Source organism: Ochotona princeps, chromosome 2 (genome assembly GCF_030435755.1).
Source record: "Ochotona princeps isolate mOchPri1 chromosome 2, mOchPri1.hap1, whole genome shotgun sequence".
NCBI lineage: Eukaryota > Metazoa > Chordata > Mammalia > Lagomorpha > Ochotonidae > Ochotona > Ochotona princeps.
Window position 1 is genome coordinate 161049701 of NC_080833.1, and position 27955 is coordinate 161077655.

Below are 27955 nucleotides of genomic sequence, written 5' to 3' on the forward strand. Positions count from 1 at the left end.
TACCCGCCATGCCTATACCTCTGAAAAAGGCAGGCCAGGGATGTCGTGTGTCTGCTGCAGCTGGTGGCTGCATGTCTTTCTAATGGCTCAGCAATTGATTACTTAGTTGGAGGGGATCTCTGTCAGACTGCCTTTTCCAGCTAAGGTGAATTGATGGCATATTAGACAGTCTCTCCATTGCTTCCTGCTACTGTAGCTGTGTTTTTAAGAGGGAGCAAACAAATCTAAGATGGACTGAGGTGTTGTATTTTTTTTTTCCATTGCCACTGTTGGCCTAGTTTTACCTTCTGTTTATCAATACGTTTTTGCACCTAAAGCTGGGCCAATCTTGAGAAGCTGCCTGGTATGTTAATTAATTAATATATTTTTTTCTTTTACATTTTCCTGTTTAAACAGTAAAGGAAAAAATGACATTTATGGCAAAACAGAAATAGAAGTAGATTGTGCTCATTCATCCTGTAACAAGTGTAATGCCTCCTGTGTTCTGGAGGCCGTTTTTGTTGCAGAGGAGCCAGGAGTGAACAGGCTTGGCAAGGGAGAGGCAAGGAAAGCGTCCCCAAGAGAGGAGCAGAGGATATACAACTAGGCAGTACGTGGTGCAGCTTGGCTTTCAGGATGAAGAACCTGAGTGCTCAGTCCTTAAATCGGTGCTATAATATAAATGACAAAAATATGATGTTCTTGTAAAGATCTGGGAGAATATTGTAGGGAGAAGAAACAGTAAGGGCAGAACATCAGCGTAGTAACTGAGCTTGACGTAAACCATCATGAGAAGGCCCGTGTGCCTGGAGCCCTGGAAACAGCGCGATTTGATGAGGCTGTGGGGGGGGGGCACAGCTTCAGATCTGAAAAGCCTCGTGGACCCGAGTGAGGAGTTTGAGTTTTATTGTGAGCACAGTGGAACTCTAAGAGGCCTTTACAACAAGACCATCACCTGGTTTTCAGGGCAGTAGGATGCGGGGAGCAAGGGCAGGAAGAGGGAAGCTGGGCAGCAGGTTACTGCTCAACCCGGAAGTGACAGTGGCTTAGACCAAGCTAGTGGTTGCAGGTATTCAGGCCCTACTATGAGCAGGCGTTTCTCTGACTTGCTATATAGTTTTTTTTTTTCAAGATTTATTTATTTTTATTGCAAAGTCAGAAGTACAGAAAGGAGGACAGAGAGAAAGATCTCCCATCCGCTGATTCACTCCCCAAGCAGCTGCAATGGCCAGAGCCGAGCTGATCCGAAACCAGGAGCCAGGAGCCTCTTCCAGGTCTCCCACGTGGGTGCAGGGTCCCAAGGCTATGGGCTGTCCTTGACTGCTTTCCCAGGCCACAAGCAGGGAGCTGGATGCGAAGTGGGGCTGCTGGAATTGGCATCCATATGGGATCCTGGAATGTGCAAGGCAAGGACTTTAGCCACTAGGCCTGTTATATAATTTTCAATGCAATCTTTAAGAAGTTTTTCTTAAAAGATTTATTTATTTATTTTTCATTCCAGAGGCAGTGACAAAGTGGATGAGACAGAGAAAAGGATCTTCCATTGACTAGTTTAGTCCCCAAGTGGCCACAGAAGCAAGGCTGGGCTAGGCTGAAGCCAGGACCTTGAAACTCCCTTTGGGGTTCCCTCGAGGGTGAAAGGGTCCCTAGGTGTTGGCCCACTTCCTGTTGCTGTCCAGCCACATTAGAAAGGAACTGGGTTGGAAGCAGAGCAGCAACTGTCTGGTCCCGGATGTCAGCATCTTCATAATGGCAGCCCCATAGTCTCCACTGTTAATCAGCATTACGTTCATATTAAAATGTAGTCATATTTTCAAATTTTTTAATTTAATTTTTATGTTTTTCATTTTGTGTTTACTTGAGGCAGAGAGACAGATCTTTCCAGGTGATGGTTCATTCTTCAAATGGCCACAACAGACAAGGACTGAGCCAGCAGTGCCAGCGTCCCACAGGGGTGGCAGGGATACATGTCTGCCAGCCTCACCTGTTGCCTTCCAGTGTGCACATTAGCAGGAACCTGGGATCTCAAACAGAGCCAATGGGATGCTGGCATTGCAAGGAACGTCTTAACTACCAAATGCTGGCCTTGAAGTAATATTCAGAACTAGGGTATAGATTGGAAAACCACATTTTGAATTTCGGAAGTTTCAGGTGACTGAATACTGACTCTAAGACACTCAGTCACTTTTGTGCTTCCTTCTGTTTACACATGCTACCTGAACTCATAGTATTTATTGTGATATTTACAGAAGGTTGTTTATGAAAATATTTATTGTCCTTTTGCAAAAGCGTTGCTGAGGTACGGATGAATTAAGCTGCCCATCAGTGAGACCAGCAGACTATACTGCTGCAGCTTCCTTTCTGGCTCCCTGCTTGTGTGCCTGGAAAGGCCGGGGACATTAACCCAAGTATTTGGACCTCTGCACCCGCGTTGGGGGACCCAGGCGGAATCCTTGGCCTCTGGCTTTGGCCTGACCCATTGCTAGACATGACAGCCATTTAGGGAGTGAGTGAGTAGGGGGAGACCTCTGGCTCTCCACCGCTTCTCTCTGTAACTCTTCCTCCCAAATAAGTCAGTAAGTCTTTTAGAAACAAAATGTTAAGAAAATGTAACCAGTTATGAGGGAGAAAGAACCTGATAAATATTTTGTTTCCTTTTAGTCTTTTTTCTGTGCATACATTTGTTTCCAAGTGGTTATTATATATTTAGAGTTATTTTTAAATATATATATATATTAAAGGCAAAGTGAGAGAGAGGGACCGAGGTGTGGGGGGTTGGGGGGAGGCAGGGGGTGGAGATCTTTCCTCCACTGGTTCATTTTTTAAAATAAAATGTGTCAGCAGTAGTTTTCATAAGAATTATTTTCTTCGTTAGGTTTTTCACAGCATTTTAAAGTTATCTGATTAATTTCTTATTTTCTTCATTTGAGCTACTCTTGTTGAAAAATCCAACTTCCCATTAGGTATTCGTTATGTTACTTTGATGAACCTCGATTATATTATTTATGTCTTCAGCTGGTTATATAATAATATCCTTGAAAGACCCAAGAGAAAGGCAAAGATTAGTCTCAGAATTTAATTTTTTCCTCTTTTTTTGGTCTCATTTTTGTAACTATTCCTGGTACCATCGTAACCTTCAGGTAATATTAATTGGCATGTTAGTTTGTTAATTCTTTTTTTTTAAGATTTATTTGTTTTTATTGGAAAGGCAGATATACAGAGAGGAGGAGAGACAGAGAGGAAGACTTCATCCAATAGTTCACTCCCTAAGTGACCGCTACGGCTGGAGCTAAGACGATCTGAAGCCAGGTGCCAGGAGCTCTTCCAGGTCTCCCACGTGGGTGCAGGGTCCCAAGGCTTTGGGCTATCCTCGACTGCTTTGCCAGGTCACAGGCAGGGAGCTGGATGGGAAGCAGGGCCGCGGGGATTAGAACCAGCGAGCATAGGGGATCCCAGCACATGCAAGGCGAGGACTTTAACCACTACGCTATCGTGCCGGGCCCAAGCTAATTAATTCTTAAACTGCCTCTATTTCATGGTAATTTATTTCTACTTATTAAAAAAATCTTTAAAAACTAGAAATGTTCTTTTTCTTTTTTTTTTTAAGATTTATTCATTTTATTACAGCCAGATATACACAGAGGAGGAGAGACAGAGAGGAAGATCTTCCATCCGATGATTCACTCCCCAAGTGAGCCGCAACGGGCTGATGCGCGCCAATCCGAAGCCAGGAACCTGGAACCTCCTCCGGGTCTCCCACGCGGGTGCAGTGTCCCAATGCATTGGGCCGTCCTTGACTGCTTTCCCAGGCCACAGGCAGGGAGCTGGATGGGAAGTGGAGCTGCCGGGTTTAGAACCGGCGCCCATATGGGATCCCAGGGCATTCAAGGCGAGGACTTTAGCCGCTAGGCCACACCGCCGGGTCCTAGAAATGTTCTTAATATCACCTAAAACTTTTTGGATTGAACTTAGAGCTTACCATAAAGCATGTTTAGGAAAATAGGAATTCTTTTTGTAATATGTTTGTTCTGAGTGCAGGCTAACATATCATGGTGATTTCTGGTGCTTCTCTTGCAGACCTCAAAGGAAGACCTTTTGCAGGCAGATTTTGAAGGTGCCTTGAAGTTCTTCAGAGTCCAGCTTCCAAAGAGATACAGGGCGGAAGAAAATGCAAGAAGATTGATGGAACAAGCATGCAATATTAAAGTAAGATGCATGAATTTATAGATAACAAAGATGGAACTTGAATGCAGAGTAAGTTAGCAAACTGTGGGAAGCTCTTTTCCATAGTTTGCAGGTTTTGTTATTATGTTTAAGGCAATAATGTGCATTAACTAGCTTGTCCGACTTTGAGACTTCTTATCAACGTAATATGTGTGCAGTTTCTGTAACCCGGAAGCTAACAGGATCAGATTGTAACTGCCGTTGGACAGACACTTAATCTTCAAGGTGTGCCATGGGCTGCCGCCATAGTGGTTGCATGACAACACGTTCAGTGCTTAACTTTTGCCATCTGGTTTGGAAATATTTAGGACAAGGCAACTACTTGGACAATACAACACTTTGACTTCTGTAAGGAACGTGTAAAGTTGAGTTTTGATTTTCCTCCCATCCTTGCCAATGTCTGTGGCGATGCTGGTCCATGTCATATATCTGATAAAACTACAAAAAACCGTTAAGTTCATTCAACAGTGAAAATTCAGTTGAAAAATTTGTGGTATTGTGGATTTGAAGGCAATTTTGATGTTAATTCTTTGCATACCAGAGAGTCTTTTCACCTACCCATGACATGAAGTTTAAATTTGTTTCCTAAACAAAACATGAACGGGGTTTATGTACCTCAGCTGAATCACTATATAAGTAAGGAATTTATGTCATGTGTTAACAAGTGAGTAGGAAGAGGTAAGAGATAAGGTAGAGGGAGGAAGTGTTAGGAGACCTCACTGAAGATGGAGACCGGTCAGTCGCGGTGGTGACTAGAGGAAGAACTCCACTTAGAGGCAGCAGCCAGCTAAAAGGCCTTCCAATTGGCTCCTGCCTAGAGATTGTGAGCAGCTGTGAGGAAGCCAGTGGCACCAGAATGAAGTACTTTGAAATGAAAGTAACAGGAGAGCAAGGCAGAATGCTCACAAACAGGCAGAAAATGAAGACCATTGGAGGACCTGGGCCTTCGAGTGGGGTGGAGAGCCCTTGCAGGCTTTGAGTGGAGTAGTGAGATGACCTGTCTTTAGGTTTTAGAGAATCACAAGGCCTAGTTTGTTAACAAAGTAAGAGAAACAAGGACAGCGCCTGGAGGCTTTGAGGGAATCCCATCATGAGACTGGTGGGTTGAACACAGGTTGGTATCGGCGGAGACACGGAATAACGCCTGGGTGGAACCAGCTGGAACCTGGGTTTATTTTGGAGGCGAAGCAGTAAGACTGCACACTGTGTGGAATGTGGTCCTACGGGCTATGACATGAACAAAAAGATAACAAAAGCTCGTACTTACATGCGAAGCAGCTGTCTCAGGAACCGATTGACCTCTAGGCACCCTGACCACTGCAGCATTTTATTGGTGTAATACATTTGTTTTGAATTTTCATTGTTGTAAGTAAATAATAAATGCTAAAAGGTATAACTCAATATTGAAAGTAAATAATGATCAGAAAAATTAAAAAAAAACTTTCTTCACATGAACCCTGTACTCAAAAAAAGATCATTTTCCAAGGTTACCAGGAAAGATAGACCTCTGATGTCTTTTATCAAAAGTTCAGATTCTTTGAACACTTAAAAACTGCTTATTGTGCTTAATGGGACATGACCACTAACCCAAAGGCATCCATTGGATGAGCATGGCACCTTGCATTGACTTCATGGGAGGTGGGTTTGAAAGGAGGCTCCAGCCACTTGATTTATTCAGAGATGTAGGCAGAAATGTATAAAGTAGGAAGATACTGTAGGAATCCTAGAATAAAACACCATTTCTAAAAATGGAAATAGAAATTTAAGATACAGGTAAGTCCTAAAGTTAAATGTTTTCATGGGAAAATGAATATCATTGGCAAATGATCAAACACATCTACAAAAACAGTTGAGAAATACAGAACTTATGGGGAAAGGGTTTCTTCCCAGTGCAGCTTACAACTCAGAGGATGGAGTTAGCTGACAGGTGTCAACTGAGCAGTACAGGTTTTACGGGTTTTGAAGGACGCAGCGTGAATGTACAGAACAAGTCCCAGTGTGCTCTCAATAGGCTTCCTGTACAGGAAGTGTACTCAGTGACTTATTTGGACGTAAACAAGTAGATATGAATATTGTAATTTAAAAATTTTAAATTAAGTTCCAATAATTTAAAATTTTCAATAATTTTATTAATAGAATAATTTTTAAATGTAATTGTTGTGGGGGAATTTTGTAATATCTATGAAGATAGTCTTTTGCTTAGTGTGTACAAGATACCATTTTAAATTAAAACAAATGATTATACAGAAATGATTGTGAGGCAACCCTAGGAGAGGAAAGGCAGAGGAGCAGAGGACGAAAGGCAGAGATTGTGCAAGACTGCAGTCCAAAGGCTTAACTTTTTTTGTAAGATTAATTAATTTATTTGAAAAGAAGAGTTAGAGCAAGGAGGAGGGAGAAACAGAGAGAGATCTTCCATCTGCTGGTTCACTCTGCACATGACCACAGCCACGGGAGTTGGACTGGTCCAGAGCCGAGAGCTAGGAGCTGCTTACGGGTCTCCCACATGGATTCAGGGGCCCAAGAAATTGGGCCATCTTCTGCTGCTTGTCCAGGCACATCAGCAGGGAGCTGAGCTGGAAGCAGAGCAGCAGGGACTCAGCCCAGAGCCCGTGAAGGGACACTGGCTTGGCAGGCACATCAGCAGGGAGCCGAGCTGGAAGCAGAGCAGCAGGGACTCAGCCCAGAGCCCGTGAAGGGTTACTGGCTTGGCAGGCACTGGCTGTGCTCCTTACAGCCACTAAAGCTTGCTGGCCTGAGCTTAACCATTATCTTTTTTTTTTTTTTTTAAGATTTATTTGCACTCATTGGGAAGGCGGATTTACAGAGAGAAGGAGAGACAGAGCTGTTCTGTTGGCTCACTCCCCAAGTGATCACAGCAACAACTATGATATCTGAGCTGAGCCAATCCAAAGCCAGCAACCAGGAGCCTCTTCCAGGTCCCCATGCGGGTGCAGGTTCCAAAGGCTTTGGCCAGTTGACAGACTGCTTTCCCAGGACACAAGCAGGGAGCGGAGACACGAACCAGTGCTCATGGGGGATCCTGCTGCATGTGAGGCAAAGATTTAGCCACTGAGCCATCACACTGGCCCTAACATTACTTTTAAATAGTCTCAGACCTATATTTTTTAAGTTTAAAATATTTATTTATTTGAAAAACAGAGACAGACATATAGATAGAAAGATATCTTCCCTGCAATGGCTCTCTGCCACACATGCCTACAACAGTTGGGCAGGAGTCAGGAACTCGGTTGAGGAGGCGTTTGAGCCTGCTGAGATGCACCGTAGCAGGCACGCGGAGCAGCCACAGGATGGGCACAAGGACTCAGTCTTGGCTGGGAGGGCAGCTTCCTCGGCAGTGTCCTGCGGGCTGTGCCAGAGGCCACCCCGAGGTTGCCGACTGGAAATGCGTCTACGATACACACGTATATCTCTGAAGACACACCCCTGTGACATCTGCGGCACTCTAATGTTCTCTGCTCTACTGCATTGTCTTCTATTTTATTTAAACTCCTCTCCCATCCCCAAGAATATCTTAAAAACAAAAAAAAGGAGAAAAACGGATTACAACTCCCTGAACCAATTTCACACTGTTCGAACTTGTAATAACACTTCGCGGCCTGCCCCATGGTCGTGTCTCCTCTTCCAGCGCTTCCTGAGGGATGGTGGCCCATGAGATGTGATAGTGAATGATCCGGGTCGGGATGTAAGTCATCATGACAGTAGTATTTGCTCGGAAGGAGCTGGGCCCATGGACTCAGCCGGGTGCCTGGCCAAGCACCGTAGACAAAGGTAGACAATAGGCATGGAGCAGGCAGAGGGGCTTCACTAGGACTTATTCAGATTGTGGCCTGTTGAAGACCGAAAGTTGGGCCCAGCGCAGTAACCTTGGCTAAAGTCCTTGCCTTGCATGCACCAGGATCCCATATGGGCACCAGTTCTAATCCTGACGGCCCCGCTTCCCATCCAGCTCCCTGCTTGTGTCCTGCAAAAGCAGTCGAGGACAGCCCAATGCTTTAGGACCCTGCACCCATGTGGGAGACCCAGAAGAAGCTCCTGGCTTCAGATCAGCTCAGCTGCAGCCATTGTGGCCACTTGGGGAGTCAGTCAGCAGATGGGAGATTTTCCTCTGTCTCTCCTTCTCTCTGCTTATCTGACTTTCCAATAAAAATAAATAAATCTTTAAAAAAAGAAGACTCAGGGTAGAACAAACATTTTAAAATCTTAATGAACACTTAAAAATTTTCTCTTCCGCAGTTGATATTTGTTTGTAGTTGTATCTTGGAATGGGCATGTTCACTTTTAATTCTTCATCACAATGAATCATTTTCCTGTAGCTTTAATTAAGACACTGAATGCTGTGTGATTTCAGAACACTGACTGATTTTAAAATAGACGTAACAGTTGCAGGTGAAAAAATAGCTTGTTAGCTCTGTGTGTGGCATATTCTGTGTCCCCCAACGAGGTTTACTAATAAAACATACTAGACCAGGTACATCATTTTATTCTTCTAAAACCTGTGTGACACTAAACGTCAGGGATATCCTGAGTGCTCCTGAAATACTAATGTAATACATGTGATTTTATCTTGTTTTGATATCTTCCTGTTCCGTTGAATTCAACTCAAGCTAAAATCAGAAAATACTCATTGGACTTAACTTTGAGAGTCATGCAATTCTTTAACATTGAAATTAATACCTAAATAAAAGTTATTTAAAGTATATTTTATAAGTATTCTGCACGTACCCAGGGAGTCAGCTGTTGTTGAATATCATTATTCAGCTTTTACCTCACAGGTAAGAATTTGCGATGGGCCTAATGCAATAGCCTAGTGGCTAAATCCTGTCCTCACCTTGAACTGACGGGATCCCATATGGGCGCCGGTTCTAATCCCGGCAGCTCCACTTCCCATCCAGCTCCCTGCCTGTGGCCTGGGAAAGCAGTCGAGGACGGCGCAAAGCATTGGGACCCTGCACCCACGTGGGAGACCTGGAGGAGGCTCCTGGCTTCGGATCAGCTCAGCCCTTGTGGCCATTTGTGGGGTGAATCAGTGGGCAGAAAATCGTCTTCTCTGTCTCTTCTTCTCTCTGTAAATTTACCTTCCCAAGAAAAGTAAATAACTCTTATTTTTAAAAAGCATCTTGTGATTTCAGGGCTTTTATGTCTGGAATTGGACTACAGAGATTTTGAATCAGCAGAAACTTGAATTTCTTTGTGTGAGAAATGAACATTTTTATTCCTGTTAAGACAATAGAAATTTCCGTTGGATTTTTGTGTTTTCCAAGAGGAGAGTTGGAGCTTGTTCCCCTGTGCCAGGGCTGGGCGCTCTGGCCGAGTGCTGCACAGCCATGACACACCCGTCAGTCCCGTTATGAGCACCCTCCCCAGAGCAGCACTCGCTGGACGCCGGCCTTAAGGAACCGGAACCGTGTTGCTCTCCAAGCCCTCCACGCCGAGTGCCAGGAAGGAGGGGGAGGCACCTGAGGAGCGAAGATGAGAGGGAAGGAGGAAGCAGGTGCTTGTATAGATCCTGATCAGCCATGGCCGGCCATTTACATTTGATTCTGAGGGCAGTGATGGGAACTGAGGCCTTCTAAACTAGAGATTCCCAAATCTGTATTAAGAGCCTTATTCTGGCTGCTGTGTAGAGAGTGGATTGAGTATTAATGACACATGACATAAAGGGCTGTGATAGTCCTCTCAGTGTGTGGCCAGAGTAGTTGCTGTCTGCTGGAGAAGCATGGTGGGATTGCAGAGATGTTGAAGAGACATATTGACCAAATGCTGCTGATTTCATATGAGCGATAGGTCAGAGGAAGAGATGGCAGTGGTACTAGCATTTGCACCTAGGCAACTTGATACGAAGCAAGCTAAGGGAACACAGGACAACCAGCAAGGATGGAAATTGGTGAGTTAAATCTTGGCTATTTCAAGTTTCTGATGCATATCTACAAATTCCTATTCCAGTAACCAGAACTGTCCAAGAGCAATAGACAGGTGGATATTAAAGTGAGATGTGCTGTAAAAGTAGACATTTAGACATCATCAGCATTAAAACCAATGGGAGGGGGTGAGTTCTCTTTGAAGAGTATAGCACATGAGCCAAGAGGAGGGGTGAGAATGAATTCAGTGATGTGTAAATACGGGCTCCGTTGTAGGAGCTGGTGTGACCAAGCAGGCAGGAGGAGACCCAGGAGAGGGTGGGATGTGGACACTACGGTGCCAGGGTCACTGGTGCCCAGAGGTCATGTGAGATCCTGAGGCGTGTGGAGTGGCCACCATGCGACCTGTGATGATACGGTGCTACTTGATGGCCTTTCTGAAAACAGTCTCAGTGGAGTGAGGAAATATACAAGTCGTGCATTGGGGGGATAAAAACAAAGTGAGTAAATGGAGAAATGAAGATGAGATGAAAAATGAAAACAGGGAAAGGTTAGAAAATCCAAAAGCCAGCAAGCAAACCAGAGAACCAGCACAAGAGAGAAAAGTAACGGAACGTGAGGCTAAAGCCGACTTTTGGAAGATAGGAAAAATGAGTACTTCATGTTAACAAATATTTAGTAAATCTTAATTTATTTAATGAGTATCTACTACATACCAGCAACCCTGTTAGACCCAAATAAACTTAACATGGAACGGAAACAGCACGTACTGGGCCTCACAGGATTGTCAGTTTTGTGCAGAAAATGTTCCCTAGGTAATTACCTTAACAAACATGTGCTTGCAGAGTGAATCATCACTCAGAAGTGATATGTTAGCGCAAAGGAGCCGTGTTTGGCTCCGCGATTTAGGGGAGCTTTCTTGACCTGCAATTGGAAGGCATTTCCAAGTGAAGGAAAATCATGCACAGTCTGTGAAGAAAGGACAAGAATGGGGAGGTTGAGGAATCTTAGTACTTCATGCGGGGTAAGGCTGGGTATCCAGGAACCGGCCCACCACAGCTGCCAATCAGAGGGCATGGCCCACAAGAAGAGGCAGATTAAAGAAAGGGGACTATACTTACCTGGCAGGGGAGATACCACGATCATAAAAAACAGGGGCTGCTTCAGCAGAGAGCCCTCGGAGTTAGAGGGTTTCCTCGCTGGGTGTGCCCTGCGTCGCAGCAGGCAGGGTAAGCCAGGGATGGCTGAAGGGGAGGCCGATACACAGTGTGGGAGACGGAACTGAGCACATGCCGTTGGAACTTTCTGGTACTTCTGTTCATCAGAACCTAAAAGAAGGTGAATACAGTAGAAAGGTCTGGAAACCATGAAAAGCTTTTGAAGAAAATAATTTACTAGAAAATACAAACAAATGGCAGAGCTATACTGCTGGAGTCAGTGATTTATGGAGGCCAAATTCTGCAGTGCTGTATGCATTTCTCTAAAAGTGTTCAGCAGCTGACACACATATGTACATATAGGTATACAGAGATACAAATATTACATGTAGATACCATACATAGATACATGTGTACATAAAAATATATTTTCCATAAATAAATGCATATATTTAAACACCATAAATAAATATGTAAGAGGGAAAGTAGACAATTATTTTGTTTTAACTCACCTTGAGGTTTGCCAGTGTGAATGTAAAAAAGACAGGAAGGCCAGAGCGATGGTGTGTTGGTAAGGCCCAAAGGAGAGGAAAGAAGGAGACATCTGATTTGTAGCTTTGGCTGATTTCCATAGTATACTGTCACCTTGGCCTGTTTCAAACCATGACTCAACAGCTGCCTTACACAGTTTCTACGTGTTAACAGTCACCTCTCCCAGACACATGGTCGCTGACTCCCACATACCACTGAGTCAGGGAGAGGAGCCTAGTGGCAGGAGAGCTGTTGACAGGATGCGTGATGGGGTCTAACTGCCAGGAAGTGAAGATGGGGGCTGAGAGACTGAGATGAGAGGGCTTGAGAGAGCAAGACAGCAGTGTGGAATTCCATTGTAGCACGGTAGGGGAAGCCTAAAGGACTTATTGGCAATTACCCAAGGAAAAAGCAACTTTTCTTCAAATTTTCTTCTTTTTAAAAAAATGTCTATAATAAAGAGAGAGAGACAACTGGAACTTCCATCTGTTGGTTCAGGGCTGTCCCCCACGGGCGACAGGGGCCAGTGCTTCCAGGGTGTGCGTCAGCAGTTGCGGGGTCAGGAGCAGCAGTGACGTGAGGCACAGACACCATGATGCAGAGCCCAGGTGTCTCAGACCGTGTCCCAGCCACAGAACCTCACGCCTGGCCTCAGTGTGCAGGTGGCAAATACACTTTCTTGACATGAGAAGGAAATACTGACCTGTGATCACAAGGTTCAGCGACCAACGGCAGCAAAAACATGGCATTCTACTTCGGCTTACGTGCTTACGTGCTTACGTGGTTACGTGCTTACGTGGTTACGTGCTTATGTGGTCTGCCTTTCCTTGTCCTAATAGCGGTGCCAGCACCTCGGCCGTTTTCCTTGGACCACATGATCAGAAGGTTGAAATGCACTGTAGACAGAATAAGCAAAGATGGCAGAGGAGTCAGAGGTGCCCTAGTGGGCCTGTGGGATCCTTCGCAGTCCTCACGCACCTGCCCCATGTCAGAGAGGGCGCTACCTGTGATAACCATTTCCTTCAGCAAATCCTTCAGCTCAATGACCTGGTTACTAGGCTGGGCAGTTTTCACCTCACAGTTCATGTTTTTAATGGAAGAGTGGTGAAATCTGTTAGTTAGAATTTAATACTTTTTTCCAAGAGCTGTGTATTTTAGGAGTTGAATCTGAAGATAACTTACACACTAGAGTAAAACTTTTAAAGAACATTCATATTAAAAGTATTTTGCCTCTGATTTCTTCAGACTGTTTGCTACTTATTGCTGATGGTTGCAAAACAAACACGTTCTCCGTAAGAGAGGCCCACTCTGAATTAGAGCAAGGCCGCACAGAGACTGGCCACGTCACAAGTCTGCATTGGGTGCCTAGGTTGTCAAGACACCGCCTGAAACACCTGTGTCCCATATCAGACTGGCTGAGTCCCAACTACTTCTTACCTTCTGCCCCTCCTGAAAGGCAGGGTCCCTTCTGCATGGGAGACCCAGGTGGAGTTTCTGGCTTCCAGCCCTGGCTGTTGGGGTCCAGAGAATCGAGTGGGACTCCAAGGCGAGTGAAAGGATTTTGATTTCCAGTCCGGGGCAACCTTTTGCCATGGACAAGAAGCGCCTTGAACAAAATAAGTGTGGGGTTTTTATAGCAAATACTATGGGAAAATCAATAACTACATGATATTGGGTAAATATGTAATGGGGGTTATTTTATGACATAGAGCAGATAAATATTTACAGTGCTTAAGATTCTGATCCAATTACTTCAATAAAGATTTACAGTGCAAAAGCTCAGTATTCCAATCCTATCACTTCAATGTAGACAGTAAACAGCACGCCTGGGGGTAACTGTCCTTCCCGGGAATTCTAAAACCCGCAATATCATTCCTATGTCCTGTTTGCTTCCTGGTGTTTCAGAAAGCAGGGTTTTCCCCAGGATGGGATGCAGGTGTTTTCCTAGGAGATTCCAGAGTTCCAGGAATACATTCACCTTGACAATTAACCCTATCACCTGGCTGTTACACACTTGGAGAATGAACTAGTGGATTAAAGGTTTCTCTCTCTCTCTCTCTCTCTCTCTCTCTCTCTCTCTCTCTCTCTCTCCTTTCCTCCCTCTCTCTCTTTGCCTTTCACTTAAAGAAATACCATGAAAACATGTGTCTTTATGGGTACTACTGTAGCCTTCTTTTTGATGAAACCACACCTCAGATAAATTTTCTTATAAAGTCCTCCATACATTGGCAACCACTATTAGGTATTTGATTTCAAAAATCATGATATTCTGCTGCTAGTGACATGTCTATCATGCTACAAAATGCAGAAATGTTATAGTTAAAAAAACTTATCCTGAAGTAGTTTCAAAATATTTGCCTCTTTTTTTGTTTCCTTCAAGGTTTCTAGTAAAGTTCATCATGCTCAGTGCACCGCTAATTTGGGCCACCCCCTGCCGCAGTGACCAGGGAACATGCCATATTAGTCATTCTCTGAAACAGTCAGAAGCAGGTGGAGAAAACAGTCTAACAGCAGATGTGGGCCCGGCGGCGTGGCCTAGCGGCTAAAGTCCTCACCTTGAACGCCCCGGGATCCCATATGGGTGCAGGTTCTAATCCCGGCAGCTCTACTTCCCATCCAGCTCCCTGCTTGTGGCCTGGGAGAGCAGTTGAGGAGGCCCAGTGCTTTGGGACTCTGCACCTGTGTGGGAGACCCGGAAGAGGTTCCTGGTTCCCGGCTTCGGATCAGCGCGCACTGGCCATTGTGGCTCACTTGGGGAGTGAATCATAGGACGGAAGATCTTCCTCTCTGTCTCTCCCCCTCTCTGTATATCTGACTGTAATAAAATAAATAAATCTTTAAAAAAAAAAAACAGCAGATGTGAGGCGGCAGGCCACCTGAGATTTCTTTGTTCAGGAGACAGAGCTACTGCGAGAGAAAGGGAGAGACAGATCTTCCATCCGTTGATCTACTTCCCATATGGCCACAGTCACCTAAGACAGGAGCTTCATCCGGGTCTTCCATGTGGGCGAGGAGGGCCCAAGCACTGGGATCATCTCCTCATGCTTTCCTAGGAGGTGGATCAGAAGTGGCACAGCTGGGATTTCAACCAGCACACATTAGGGATGCTCGTGTCACGGTCTGCTTAACCTGCTGTGTGACAATGCTGACAACAAAACCCACCTTTAATAGATGTTCCATTCAGCTAAGAGGCTTTATTTTAATGTTCTTCTGCCGTTCTATTTCTACTCTATAGTTACTTCTACCAATCATTTTCCACTAATTTACTGACCAAAAAAAATGTATTGACATTTTAAAATTAACTTTGTAAAAAGAGTTATTTATTTTGAAGAGTTACACAGAGAGAGGCTAAAGGAGAGAGAGAAATACCCCCATCCACTCTGGAATCTCCTAAGAAACCCCACATTGCTACAGTAGTCGGGGCTGAAGCCAGAAGCCAGATGCTTCTTCCAGGTCCACCGTATGGACGCAGGGAGCTAAGAACTTGGACCACTTGGTGTTACTTTCCCAGGTACAGTAGCAGGGAGTTGGATCGAAGCAGAACCCCTTGACAGGAACCAGCACCCAAACAGGATGTTGCCATTGCAGGTAGCAGCTCTTCCCCCTATGCCACAATGCTGCATTCACTTGGTTGGGACCTGGCTCACCTTGCGCGTGCTGGGATCCCATATGGGTGCCAACCGTTGTGGTCACTTGGGGAGTTAACCAGTGATAGAAGATCTTTGTCTCTCCTCTCTGTAAATCTATCTTTTCAATAAAAATAAAGAAATTTTTAAAAAGAATTAACTTGGTTGACCTTACAGTATTATAAACTCCTTCATACATATCAGATTTTCTGAAGAAAAATAAGACAACTAGATATAAAAATTAGTCATGTATGGGCACATTAAAGTTGCTGTCTTATATAATAGTTTTTCTTCTCTTGAACAACCTTGCTGCTTTTTCCTGTGTGCCTAACTCATTCTCAACAGCCTTCTAATCACTTAGTAAGCCTACTGGTTGTTCCCTTAAGTAGGAATTTTCATATACCTTTGTGAAATATTTTTGCAGATTTATTATGATTTGTTTTATCAGTGGCGAAGAATAAAGTTAGAGCTGTTTTTCACTATTAGGAATACCTGTGATAAATAATTTTCCCAAAACTATTTACAGTGATATTCATTTCCTGGAGTTTATTTACTAATTTTTGCTACTTGGATTCATAATTGAGATTATATTTAAAGAGGGTTTTATGGTCTGTGCTTAGGAGATGTGGTGTTCCTCTGAGCTCTTGCTAGCTTCTTTAGCTAGCTGTAAAAATACATGCAAAAATTATTTTGGGTGTTTAAAATAGATTATATTAGGAAGGCTGGTCCTGAGGGCTTAGTATTTTTGAACGTTTAAACCACTACGGGTTTGCGTATCAGTGCCTCTGGAGAATAGCAAGTATTGATGTATTATATTTACTGAGTTGTTACTCATGGTCTCATTTCTCCAACTCTTGAAACCACCTAGCATTTAGCTGGCAAATGACAGAGTCTAATTAGTATCCTAGAGAAGATATTCATTTACTATTGTTCACTTTTCTCCCTGCTTCTTCCTGTGTCCCTGTGAAAATATTACAATGTATAAATGAGCACAGCAGCCCCAAAAGCCTTACCCCTAGCTGTTGTTGGTCAGGTCTCAAGCTCCACTCTAAGGCAGGCCACTGAGCAGAACGTGTATCCCTTGCCATAGTTATTACGTGTGCTTCGATGGGGCATTTTTTTCTCCTTGCCAAAGCCTCTGGCTGGGGAATTCTCTGTACTGCTACTCACGGAAGCAGGAAGCTGTTTTTCTCATTTGCAATGCCTAGTCTTGATCCTGTGTGGTTGTTTGTGTTTTGGATTGTCGCAGTGTGGAGGAAGGTTGCACTCTGAAGCACAGGAAGCAGTGATAGAGAGTGCCCCAGGGAGCACACATTGGTGGTGTACTCCAGCCGTATTCTCTTTGAACACACTGGTTATGCCTTCTATCCAACCCCTCCGGAGCAGTATTTCCTGCATTAAAGTGGTTTCTGAAGAGCAGTATGTTACATTCTGCTACTCGTGTCTGTAGTTTCTGCCAGGGCTGCCACAGCAGAATGCCAGCGAGTGGGGGCTTAAGTAACAGCAACTAATTTTCTTATATTTCTGAAAAATGGGAATCCAGCCTCACATTGTCTGCAGGTTTGGTTTCTTCTGACTCCCTTCTGCTTGGCTTACAGATGGCCAGTCAGCTTCTCTCTGTGGTCTCACACAGTGGTCCCTCTGTGTTATCTGTGTCCAAATAAGAGTACTAATCATGCTGACTAGGGCCCCACCTGAACACTGCATTGATAACTTAATTGCTTCTTCAATGACTTTATTTCCAAATACAGTTACGCCTGAATTAAAAGGGTTTAGGACATCATAAGCTGTGACACCCATGGGGTTAAGTGAGAGCCGGGTCTGGGGGTGAGCCTGTCTGGCCTGACACCTGACCCTTCACTACCTGGCACACACAAGAGTCAAGTCTGAGGTCACCTCAGGTGAGGTTTCTTGGGGGAGTCCCAACTAGACCACTGGACTCAGACCCCAGCCACCTCAGAATATCACAGAAATGTGTGGTTCAGCCTTGGAGTGCATGTATCAAGACGGGGCCTTCCTCGGTTGCTGATGCTAGGGAATGGACAGCATGCCCAGATGTGTGTGGGAGACGTGATGGCCAGCATATCTAGCCCAGCAGGAGACATCAAATGCCACTTTGGAGGATGGAAAGCAGAACAAGTTGAACAATTCTAGCTAAGCTAGCAAAATGTTCCTAGGTCTGTGGACTTTGTCAAGCAATAGACCTTGGAAAGATTCTGTCAACCCTGGAGCAACAAAACGGACAACTTCTCAGAGCTATCAAAACCACTCAGGTAGCATCCTTGGAACACTTCATCACATCAGGGTCTCTAAGGCGTCATCAAAGGACCATTCCCCATCCCTGGGTGCTGATGTAGTTTGACAGCAAGGATCAGCCCCCAGCTACTTCCCTGTAGACACAGGAGGGAAAAAAAGTAACCAAAACATGCGTGCCACGCACCTTCCTTAAAACCTGGCCCTTCCCACCCTAATCAGAGGCCCACACCAGCGTGCGTCACTCTCAACTATGATGACAGTATTTAAAAGAAAATTAAACGTATTTAAAAAGACAATAAAGGACATCAGCACGTGGATATGGGTTTGGGGGACCAGGGGCACAAGTCAGCCCATTGCAGTGTTCTTCCTGTAGTCAGCTGCATGCCAGTTTCCCCTCAGTTTCTCTGAAAACATTTCTCTTTTACACACTAGTCTCGCGGGCAGCGCCGAGTTGCACCTCCAACATCTGATAACACATGGCCGGTGCCTATTTTTGTCAGCATACCCGAGCTTTCCCACTTTCTCCTAAACTCTCAAATTATCCAAAAGATTCTTTTTTTCACAACTTCGTCCTCCACTTCCATCAGCCCACTGTGTTGGCAAGGAATTTCCTTTAGCACGCCTGTTAGTTTTGGAAAGTTCTCATTTACCCCACATGCCCTTTCTAGTGTGTTCTTTGTGCACTTCCTCATGGCCCTGCCTCCCGTCGTCTCTCACACCAGATGTAGCCACGTGCTTTTCCCTCTTTGGCTGAAAGCGAATTTGTACAAGCAAACTGTGTCCTAGCGTAGTGTCTAATGGCAGAAAGAAATCTATACCGTGCTATAATAGTCTGAGTATTTCGAACAATATTGTTTGATTACTATGTGAGACACAGGGATTTATTTTCTAAACTTATTCACATGAAACCTTTTATCCTAAAATAATTCTGCCAAGTCTTCGGATGAAGCCTGTTTAAGAAGCCAAATGGCATTTTCCTTGTGAAGGAAAAAAGTTAAAGATGGTTTTGAAGTTGACATATTAGGATCTTTTTAGAGCCTCCAGAATTCACAGTTTCAGGCCTCTGGCTGCTTGTCTGAACTGCCGAAGCTGCTTCAAACTGTTCTCTCTAGCTTTGCTTTCCGGCTGCCCCTCACCCCCACTGCCAGCCCCCCACCTCCATTTTTGCTTGGTGTTAAGATTTCCTCAGTTATTTGGAAGAGGAAGTGATGGAGTTAAAGGAGACAGGGGCAGTTCCTCTACCAGAGCACCACTGTCAGAGTTTAAGAACATGGTTGTTTGAAACCATGTTAAAATTCAGGTTTTGGTTCTTTTGTGCTTAACAGCTGTGTGACCTCTGGCGAGTTACTTCATGCATCTCTCCTGTGAAATGGGGATGTCATCTATGAAATAAGAGTGCTATGAGGATTGCATGGCACGATATTTATATTTTACTGCATAAAAAATAACCAACTTAGCTTCTAAAGAGTGGTCTGAAAGTCTGATGTGGAGGGGAAATTTCCTTGTCATGTAATACAGTTTGCTTCTTGAAATCCTTTTATTTATTTGGAAGGCAGTGAGAGAGAGAAAAAAATCTTTTATTTCTTACTCATTTCCCAAGTGACTGCAGTAGCTGGGGCTGGGTTAGTGTTCTGTCCTGGTGTCCCATACAGATCGGAAATGGGATGAGTGAAACTTGAGCTGCTCCCCAGTGTGGACTGCAGGCATGCCAATTTGTGGCTGAGCTGCTGCGCCATTAACTCACCTGTATACTGGTACTTTTATTTAAGATATTGTTGTGCAGTTTGAATATTTTTGCAGAGCTATTATTTTTAAATAAACACCCTCCCGACACCCCTACTAAAAAGTCACTTCACAGAAGTATCAAAGAGGGCCCGGCGGCGTGGCCTAGCGGCTGAAGTCCTTGCCCTGAACACGCCAGGATCCCATATGGGCGCCGGTTCTAATCCTGGCAGCTCCACTTCCCATCCAGCTCCCTGCTTGTGGCCTGGGAAAGCAATTGAGGACAGCCCAAAGCCTTGGGTTCCTGCACCCACGTGGGAGACCTGGAGGAGGTTCCAGGTTCCTGGCTTCAGATCGGCGCGCATCGGCCTGTTGCGCTTACTTGGGGAGTGAAACATCGGATGGTAGATCTTCCTCTCTGTCTCTCCTCCTCTCTGTCTCTCCTCCTCTGTGTATATCCGCCTTTCCAATAAAAATAAATAAATCTTTAAAAAAAAAAGTATCAAAGAATGAACCAGGTAACCTGCTTAGCTTCTTTGGTAGCAGAACTGTTGCTCAGACTAGAGGTCCTCTGACTGTCAGGAACATCGCACCTGTGACACTTAACGTGCCGTGCATTGGAAAGTCAAGTTTCCAGAGTTCTAACATCAAACATTTTTAACTCTTCTATCATGTGGTTATGAGAATTTAAGAAAAACTGAGGAAAAATCCAAAATAGATATTTATACAATTTTGTTCCTTCGAGATTTTGGTATCAGGGCTCAGCGTGGTAGCCTGACGTCCTTGCCTTCCGTATGCCAGGATACCATGTGAGCTCCAATTCGTATGTTGGCTGCTCCACTTCCCATCCAGCTCTCTGCTTGTATTCTGGGAAAGTAGTAGAGGGTGGCCCAAAGCCTTGGGATACTGAGTCCACATGGGAGACCCATAGGAAGCTCCTGACTCGTGGCTTTGGATCAGCTCATCGCCGGTCCTTGTGGCCACTTGGGGAGTGAACCAGAAGATGGAAGATCTTTCTCTCTATAAATCTGACTTTCCAATAAAAACAAATAAATCTTTAAAAACAGATTTTAGTATCTTTCCGTTGTGTAATAGAGAATTTATTGAACAAGGATGACTCTACAAAGAATAGTTTAGACAACAAAGCCAATGGGGGAAGAAAAGAATACATTTGCCAGAATTAAGCTCACTGCCTTCCTAAGACAGTAGCACATAAGAACTTGGCATTTGAAGATTTAGACAACTAATTTGAACCTCCCAAAATATCTACTTTCTTAGTCAAGACAGAGCAGCTGCCAGCCTTTAAATTCACACGTTCAATTTCAATAGGAAGTTAAGGCTTAATATCATAAAGTATTTCAGAAAAAAGGATGAGTTCACACTGTTTTCCGTTTTTTTCTGAGAATAAGGATAAGTTTATACTGTTATTTTATTTTATTTACTTATTTTAAAACAAGAAAAGTGTCTCACATTGTTTTGTTTTTTAGTTAACTAATTAATTTAGAAACAAGGATTAAAAAATATATTTGAGTGCCCCGCACAATAACCTCGTGATTAAAGTCCACACCTTGAACTGACAGGATCCCATATGGGCGCTGGTTCATATCCCAGCTGCTCCACTTCACTTCTCTTTCAGCTCCCTGCTTGTAGCCTGGGAAAGCAGTTGAGGATGGCCCAAAGTCTTGGGACCCTGAACCCACATGGAAGACCCAGAAGGATCTCATGGCTCCTGGCCTTGGATTGGCTTAGTTCAAGCCCTTGCAGCCACTTGAGGAGTGAACCAGCCATTGGAAGTTCTTTCTGTCTCTCCTCTCTATAAATCTGTCTTTTCAATTAAAAAAAAAAAATCAATCTTAAATATATATATATATATATATTTGTATATATCTTAACTATATACACACATATATATTTGGGACAATACTGATGCACATAGACATTTGTTTCCTTTTTGTGTTTAATTTTTTTCTCTTTCGATTTTCGCTCCCACATGTAAGGGAGAACATGCAGTACTTGACTTTCTGTGTCAGGCTTGTCTTACTCAGCATGATGTTCTTCAGCTGCATCCATTTTGTTCCAAGAGGCAGAATGTCATCTTTGTCAAAGCTGAATAAAATTCCATGTGTATATACCACATTTTCTTTATTCATTCATCCGAAGATAGGTACCTTAGTTGATTCCCTGTGTTGCCTGTGGCTAACAGAGCTGCTGTTGATAATGAGTGCGAGCGCTAGATGATGGGGCAGGGCTGTATCTGATATTTTAAGATATCCCTGTATTGTTTTCCGCAGTAGCCACATTGATTCACGTTTCCACCAGTAGAGTATAAGTGATGTTTCCCTTTCTGCACACCTTAGCCATTCCAACAAGCTGAAGTGTTGTCTTATTAAGGTTTGAATTTGTATTTCCCTGGCGGCTGGTGGTACTAAATGTTGCTCGTGTGTTTGTTGGTCATTTGTATTTCCTGTTTTGAGACCTGTTATTTGGAGACCTGTGCCCAGGTCGTAACTGTGTTGGTTGTCTTTTGTCACTTTGTTTTAAAGAGAATTTAATCTGATATTCTTTCTTTAATACTAACCAGTTAATTCAAAATATCTTGGAACCAGCATCACCAAAGAGCAACAGAGCCAGTGAGTGTCTCTGTCCCACCTTGTGGCCTTAGCGTCAGGTGTAGCAGCGCTGTCCCCGCCCCACCTTGTGGCCTTAATGTCAGGTGTAGCAGCGCTGTCCCCGCCCCACCTTGTGGCCTTAGTGTCAGGTGTAGCACTGCTGTCTCTGTCCCACCTTGTGGCCTTAATGTCAGGTGTAGCAGCGCTGTCTCCGCCCACCTTGTGGCCTTAGTGTCAGGTGTAGCAGCGCTGTCTCCGCCCACCTTGTGGCCTTAGTGTCAGGTGTAGCAGCGCTGTCCCCGTCCCACCATGTGTAGCACTTGTCTGAATGCCTCTGTGAGACAGTGCATTGACTCCTTTCATTTTGCCAGTGTCATGATCCAGTGTTCACTTCCTGGAAGACTCCAGAAGCTTATCACCAGCCTGTTAATTCCCTCCAGGGTGTGCCTGAGCCTCGTGAGCAGTCATACAGTATATTATAAAAACACTTATCATAGTAAATGTGAGATCCATAGATAAGAATCTAAACAACTGATTTTAATGATTGCATAGGAATATGGCTAGCAGAGAAAGTTCCTTTTCTGATCTGATAACCAAATTTCTGTGAAGAAAATACAGAACATTTTTAGCAGAAACTTGATGTTTTTCTTTGAAAATGAAGTTAAATGTTTTTCTTTGTTTTCTTTTTAATGATATGTTTCTAAGTATCCTAATTTTGTTGTGGATTTAAGCATTTGGCATAGCAAAAATTAATTCATGTTTTGTGCCAAAAATGAGAAAATGACTTCATTATTGATGGGGACCTCAATTGTTAGAGGTGACAACTTGTACAATATAATAAGGATGCGTGTCGAAAGCAAGCAGGGTGTTTTTCTGGAAGTCTCATGATCTTTGTGTTTAGTCCAAGCACAGCTTGTACTCCATGTTAGCTTACACTGAGGTTAGCTTCTGCGTGAGCCATACTTTACAGATACTGGTTTGAAAGAAATTGACGTCTGTTGAGTTCAGATTTCAGAATTATGCTAATCATGAATGAACCGTGGGAAGTGGATTCCTCGACAGCTATACTCGCTGATCCTGCTGGAGGCCACACAGCTCAGGGAGGCTTCCAGGAGTGATCTTGCAGGGTCACTCTCGATGACCTTGGCTAAGGGAGAAGGGATGAAGGAGACAGATGACCGCCACGCCGTGCTTGGTTTCCTCTGCCATATCTGTCTTCTGGATAATGCTCCTCAGAATGTGTGCTCTCTGAACCAGTAACAGAGGGGAGTGGAGTCAACAGTTAATGTTGATATGCACTCCAAAAAAGAGAAAGCGTTTTTTAGGAATGAGACTTGAGAAATGTGATGAAAGCTCTTTTGTGAGTATCCCACGGTGTCGGGACACCAAAGTTTGCTTTCAGTAATTTTGGCCTTGCGCAGTTTGTCGTTAGTATTGCAAATCAGTGGCATGATAGCTTTCCTTAACGGAGTTCTATCATTTCAGTCTTATTCTTGGCCATGATAATAACAGTGGCCTTAGATTTTGGTTTTATTTTTTTCTACACTGATTTCATGTGACAGTTGGTTGGCAGGAAAGCAAATAATATACTTTCAGACTTAATACACGTATGAGGCTTATTCATAAAGCACTAGGTGGAAGGGAGCCTTTTTATTAAGCAAAGACGTTTTCATTGTAAAAAGTGAGATTATTCCTTCTAGAAACCGTATAAATTATAGAAGGGAATTTTGAACAAATCTGTTTGGGATGAGTAGATGCCAAGTGCCCATCTCAGTGGATGATCAGCATTCTAAGTATTTTTCCATTAGCTAGTTTCAGCTCAGGAAATAGATTAGACCCGTAATGGCCTACACAACCAGGAAATGAGTGACATATTTATAGATTCCACCACTGTGTTAGAAATAAAACTTCTTGCCTTGTCAAAATTGTGACTGCTGTACACTCATGTAAATGCCTTGTTTTTCTCTTTAATGACTTTTTAAACTTTATTTTTTTGTTTTCTGATACAATTCCATAGGTTCTGGGATTTCCCTTGTTCCCTTCCCACTCTGATTTCCCCTGTATTGTTAAAGCATTATAGTCTTCATAAGCAGTCATAAATCCATCATTCTGCTATTTAAGTGTATCCTGACATTTTAATGACCTTTTTTTAAAAAGAAATAGTTCCTCTTCTTTTTCTGCCCCAACACCTTTTTATGTTTTCCCTGTGGTATTGTCAATAAAGAGAATGAGTTACCCAAAATTATATTTTGAGGGGAAGCCTGATTTCATATTAAGTGAATCTGTTGTGGAACTCTTAAAATCTGAGTCTGTGGATCACTGATGGCAGTTGGTAGAACCAAGTGGCTGTTACTATTGCTGAGCTCTCTTAAGAGTCAGGGTGAGGCTTCTTACAGAATGAGGTGGGTTGAGGGATGTCTGTTCGGCTGCTGAGCCAAGTCCTTGTTCAATGCCCAGTCCTCATGGCTCGCCTTTGATAGATGAAAGTGGTAGTGTGTTCTCTTGTTCTGATAGTGGCATAGTGGACTCTAGTCAGTCAGGTGGTAGCTAACTTCTTGCTCAGGGTCTGGGGTTCCTAGAAAACCCCTCAAGACAAGACCAAACATCAAGATACTCTCTAGAGGGGAGCTAAATGACTTCACAAATCCTGTCATCAGAACTCTGCACTGCTGTTTTTACTAATGCCTCAGTTTACTGAGTGACTTTTACTGAGAGATCAATTTGCAATGAAACTTTAAGCTGAAGGAGGAAGCCTGAGAGGCTGTGGGAGGCCAGGGCCTGCTTGTGTCTGATACCAGCAGCCCAGGCACTCCGTGTGGTCTGGTGTTGAAGCACAGGGCGGAAGGCCCCAGCCTGTGACAGCGCTGTCCCGTATTGGTCCATATTTGAGTCCCAGCTGCTCTGTTGCCATTCCAGCTCCCTGCTAACGCACCTGGGAAGGCAGCAGAAGACGGCGTTAATGCTTGAGCCTCTGCTACCTAGGTTGGAGACTGGGAAAAAACTCTTGGATCCTGGCTTCAGATCAGCTCAACTGCAGCTACTGCAGCCATTTGGGGAATCAAATAGCACATGAAAGATTTCTTTTTCTTTTTCTCCCCACATTCTGTGTCTCACGTCATCCATCTCTCTCTTTCTCTTTCTCTCTCTCTCTGTAAACTCTGCCTTTCAAATAAGTAAATACATCTTTAAAAATGTTTAATGGCACTTTATGAGAGGCTCAGCTTCAGGCTCAGGTTGTATGCTGTAGGAGCAGCGATCACACTGTTTCTGGCTTGTTGTCTGCACCGGTCATGGGGCTCACCATTCAGGTAGATGTTGCGGCACAGTAGCCTCAGCTGCCTCTTGCCCGTGATTCACATCCTGGCTACTCTGCACTTCTGAATCTGCTTCCTGTTAATATGCCTCGGAGACACTGGGCAGTTGCTGAAGTAGGGCTGTCAGCACTGTGGCCTGAGAGAGGGCAGCAGAGACAGGCTCAAGTCCTTGGGCCCCTCCAGCCACATGGGAGACCAGGAAGAAGCTCCCCACGCTTGGCTCATGGCTCCTGGTTTTGAACAAACCCAGTTCTGGCCATTGTGGTCATTTGGCAAATGAGCCAGCTGATGGAAGAAATTCCTCTCTCCCTCTCTACTCTCTAACTCTGCCTTTCACAAAAGAAAAAAAAAAACCAAACTGGGTGAGGTACTTGGGTTTCTGCCATTCACTTGGGAATGCGGGTGGAGCTCTTGGCCCCTGAGTGTGGCCAGAACTAGGCCTGTCTATCGTGTCTGGGAATGAATCTCTGCCATTCAAAATAGTTAAAAAGATAATAAAAGACAAAAGTGTACCCATGCCTTATACAGCCCTGAGAATTTATACTTTGTGAAAAACCAATGATAACTATATCTTACATGAAAGCCTAAGATGAGACATGTTTTTAACCCTCATTAGGATCCTTAATTAAGAGTCAGGAGCACTGATTCCCACCTTGACTTTGCCTCTGAAATCTCGTGTGACTTGGAGCCTTTGACATATGCTGTTGGGTTGGAGGATCCAGGAGATCTGTTTAATCCTTGACTACGCTTCACCAGTGGCTTTAGAGCCTCATGAAGAATCTCACTTCTGTAGTCCTCAACTTTCTGTACCTGTTAAGCAAAGACAAAATCTATTGAGAAAGAACTGTTAAAAGCCATGATATTTTTGAAAGAAACATTCTCAAATCAAAGACACTTTAAAACAAAGTGAGGGGCCAGCATTGAGGTACACTGGTAGAGCTGCCGCCATTGACACTGACATGTGAGTGCCAGCTCAAGTCCTGTCTGCTGGCTTCTGCAGGCTCCCTGCTACTGTGCCTGGGGAAGCAACAGATGCTGGCCCAAGTCCTTAGGCCTCTGCATCCGCGGGGGAGACACAGAAGAAGCTCCTGGCTCCAGGCTTTGACCTGTTCCAATTTGTTGGTCCCAGAACTAATGCAAGGCAAGGATTACAATCCAAGCACAGTGTACTTCCTTCTCCACTAGTCAACACAAATGTGTTTTCTTCCCAGGGCGTATGTGATTAAGGCCGTGGCAGCGGCTTCTGTGTTAAGGTTGCCTTAGCATAGCAAGGAGATCATTGTGAACAGTGGGGTTGGCAGTTGCCCAGCAGTACCTTCTGTCTGACGTTCAACATGCTACTAAAAAGGGAGAAGGAGCAGTTTCAATATTATCCATCATCCTCAAAGTGGTATTCTACTTCCTATCCCCTCTTCACACAAGAAGAGATTTTACAGCACTTTTCCTTGTGGTTATTTGTCTATTTTTTTTAAAATGAGTTTCCATTGTTATACCTAGTAGATAAAAATATTCCTCTCTGTTCAGTAAAGTTGATGAAAGGACACTTAAAATAGTTTGTGGAAAGACAGAATTTAAAGGTAAGTTTATTTTGGTGTGAAAATTGTTGGAATCCATGCATATTTTTTCATAGTATATATTTTCATGAGCATTTTTAAAACCCTTAATATAGTAAGGTCTTCAAGTCAAGAAGTTATTCCAAAATGCCAACATTGAAGAACAAATTTTTAAAAATATTTATTTGTTCTTAAAAGTTAGGGTTACACAGAGAGAGAGAGAAATCCTCCATCTGCTGATTCATTCCTGCAGTAGATAGCATTAGGCTGGGCCCAAGCCGGAGCCAAGAGCTTCATCAGATCTTCCATGTAGGGGCAGGGACCCAAGCCTTGGACCCTTCCTCTTCTGTTTTCCTAGGCTGTTAGCATGGAGCTAGATTGAAAGTGGATATAAACCAGTGCTTGACCCCAGAGCAAATTCAAGAGTTCTGACCTAGTCGTATTTCCCCTTGTTTTATCGAGGATTAGTTGCCAAAAACTCTACATTTTCAAGGTATACAGAATGGTGATTTAGTGTTTATATATATACATATATATAGAGAGAGAAATGATGATCACTATCAAGTTAATTAAAACATGTAGCACTTCATATCATTACTTTATATACATAAGTGTCTGGTGGGAATACTTAAAATGAACTTTTCTTGCAAATTTCAATATATAAATCAGCATCATTTATTAGTCAACATTCTTGGCATCTATAGGACTTAAATGTAACTGAAAGTCTGGCCCTTATACCCCAAAGTGGAATTGTTAAATAATGTAGAAGTTCAATTGTTGATTGAGGAACCTCCGTGTTGACATTTCCAACAGGGTACCAGTGTTCCATTTTATCCATATCCTTGCCAACACTTGTTCTCTCTTGGAGTTTTGATAATAGTAGGAGGTAAGGTTCTGATTTGCATTTCCCTGGTGATGGATAATGTTGAACACTTTTTCATACATCTATTTCTCACTTATGTATTGTCTTTGGGAAAACATCTATTTAGGTTCTTTGTGCATTTTTAGGTAGATTTATTTAGTAAATTTCTTTATGTGATTGAGTTGTATTAGTTTCTTGTATATTTTCATCCTGGCCTGTCACTCTGTGTCTGCTTCACAG

General features: G+C 43.7%; 1 protein-coding gene across 3 annotated transcripts in view; it reads left to right on the forward strand.

Moving 5' to 3' along the window:
* Window positions 1-27955, forward strand: part of RABGAP1L (RAB GTPase activating protein 1 like) — a 614224-nt gene that overhangs the window by 483134 nt on the left and 103135 nt on the right. For all 3 annotated transcript variants that reach the window (XM_058660694.1, XM_058660695.1, XM_058660696.1), the window contains one exon: window positions 4057-4185. In XM_058660694.1, coding sequence (XP_058516677.1) covers window positions 4057-4185 — 129 coding nt within the window. The remainder of the gene's footprint in view (window positions 1-4056; window positions 4186-27955) is intronic.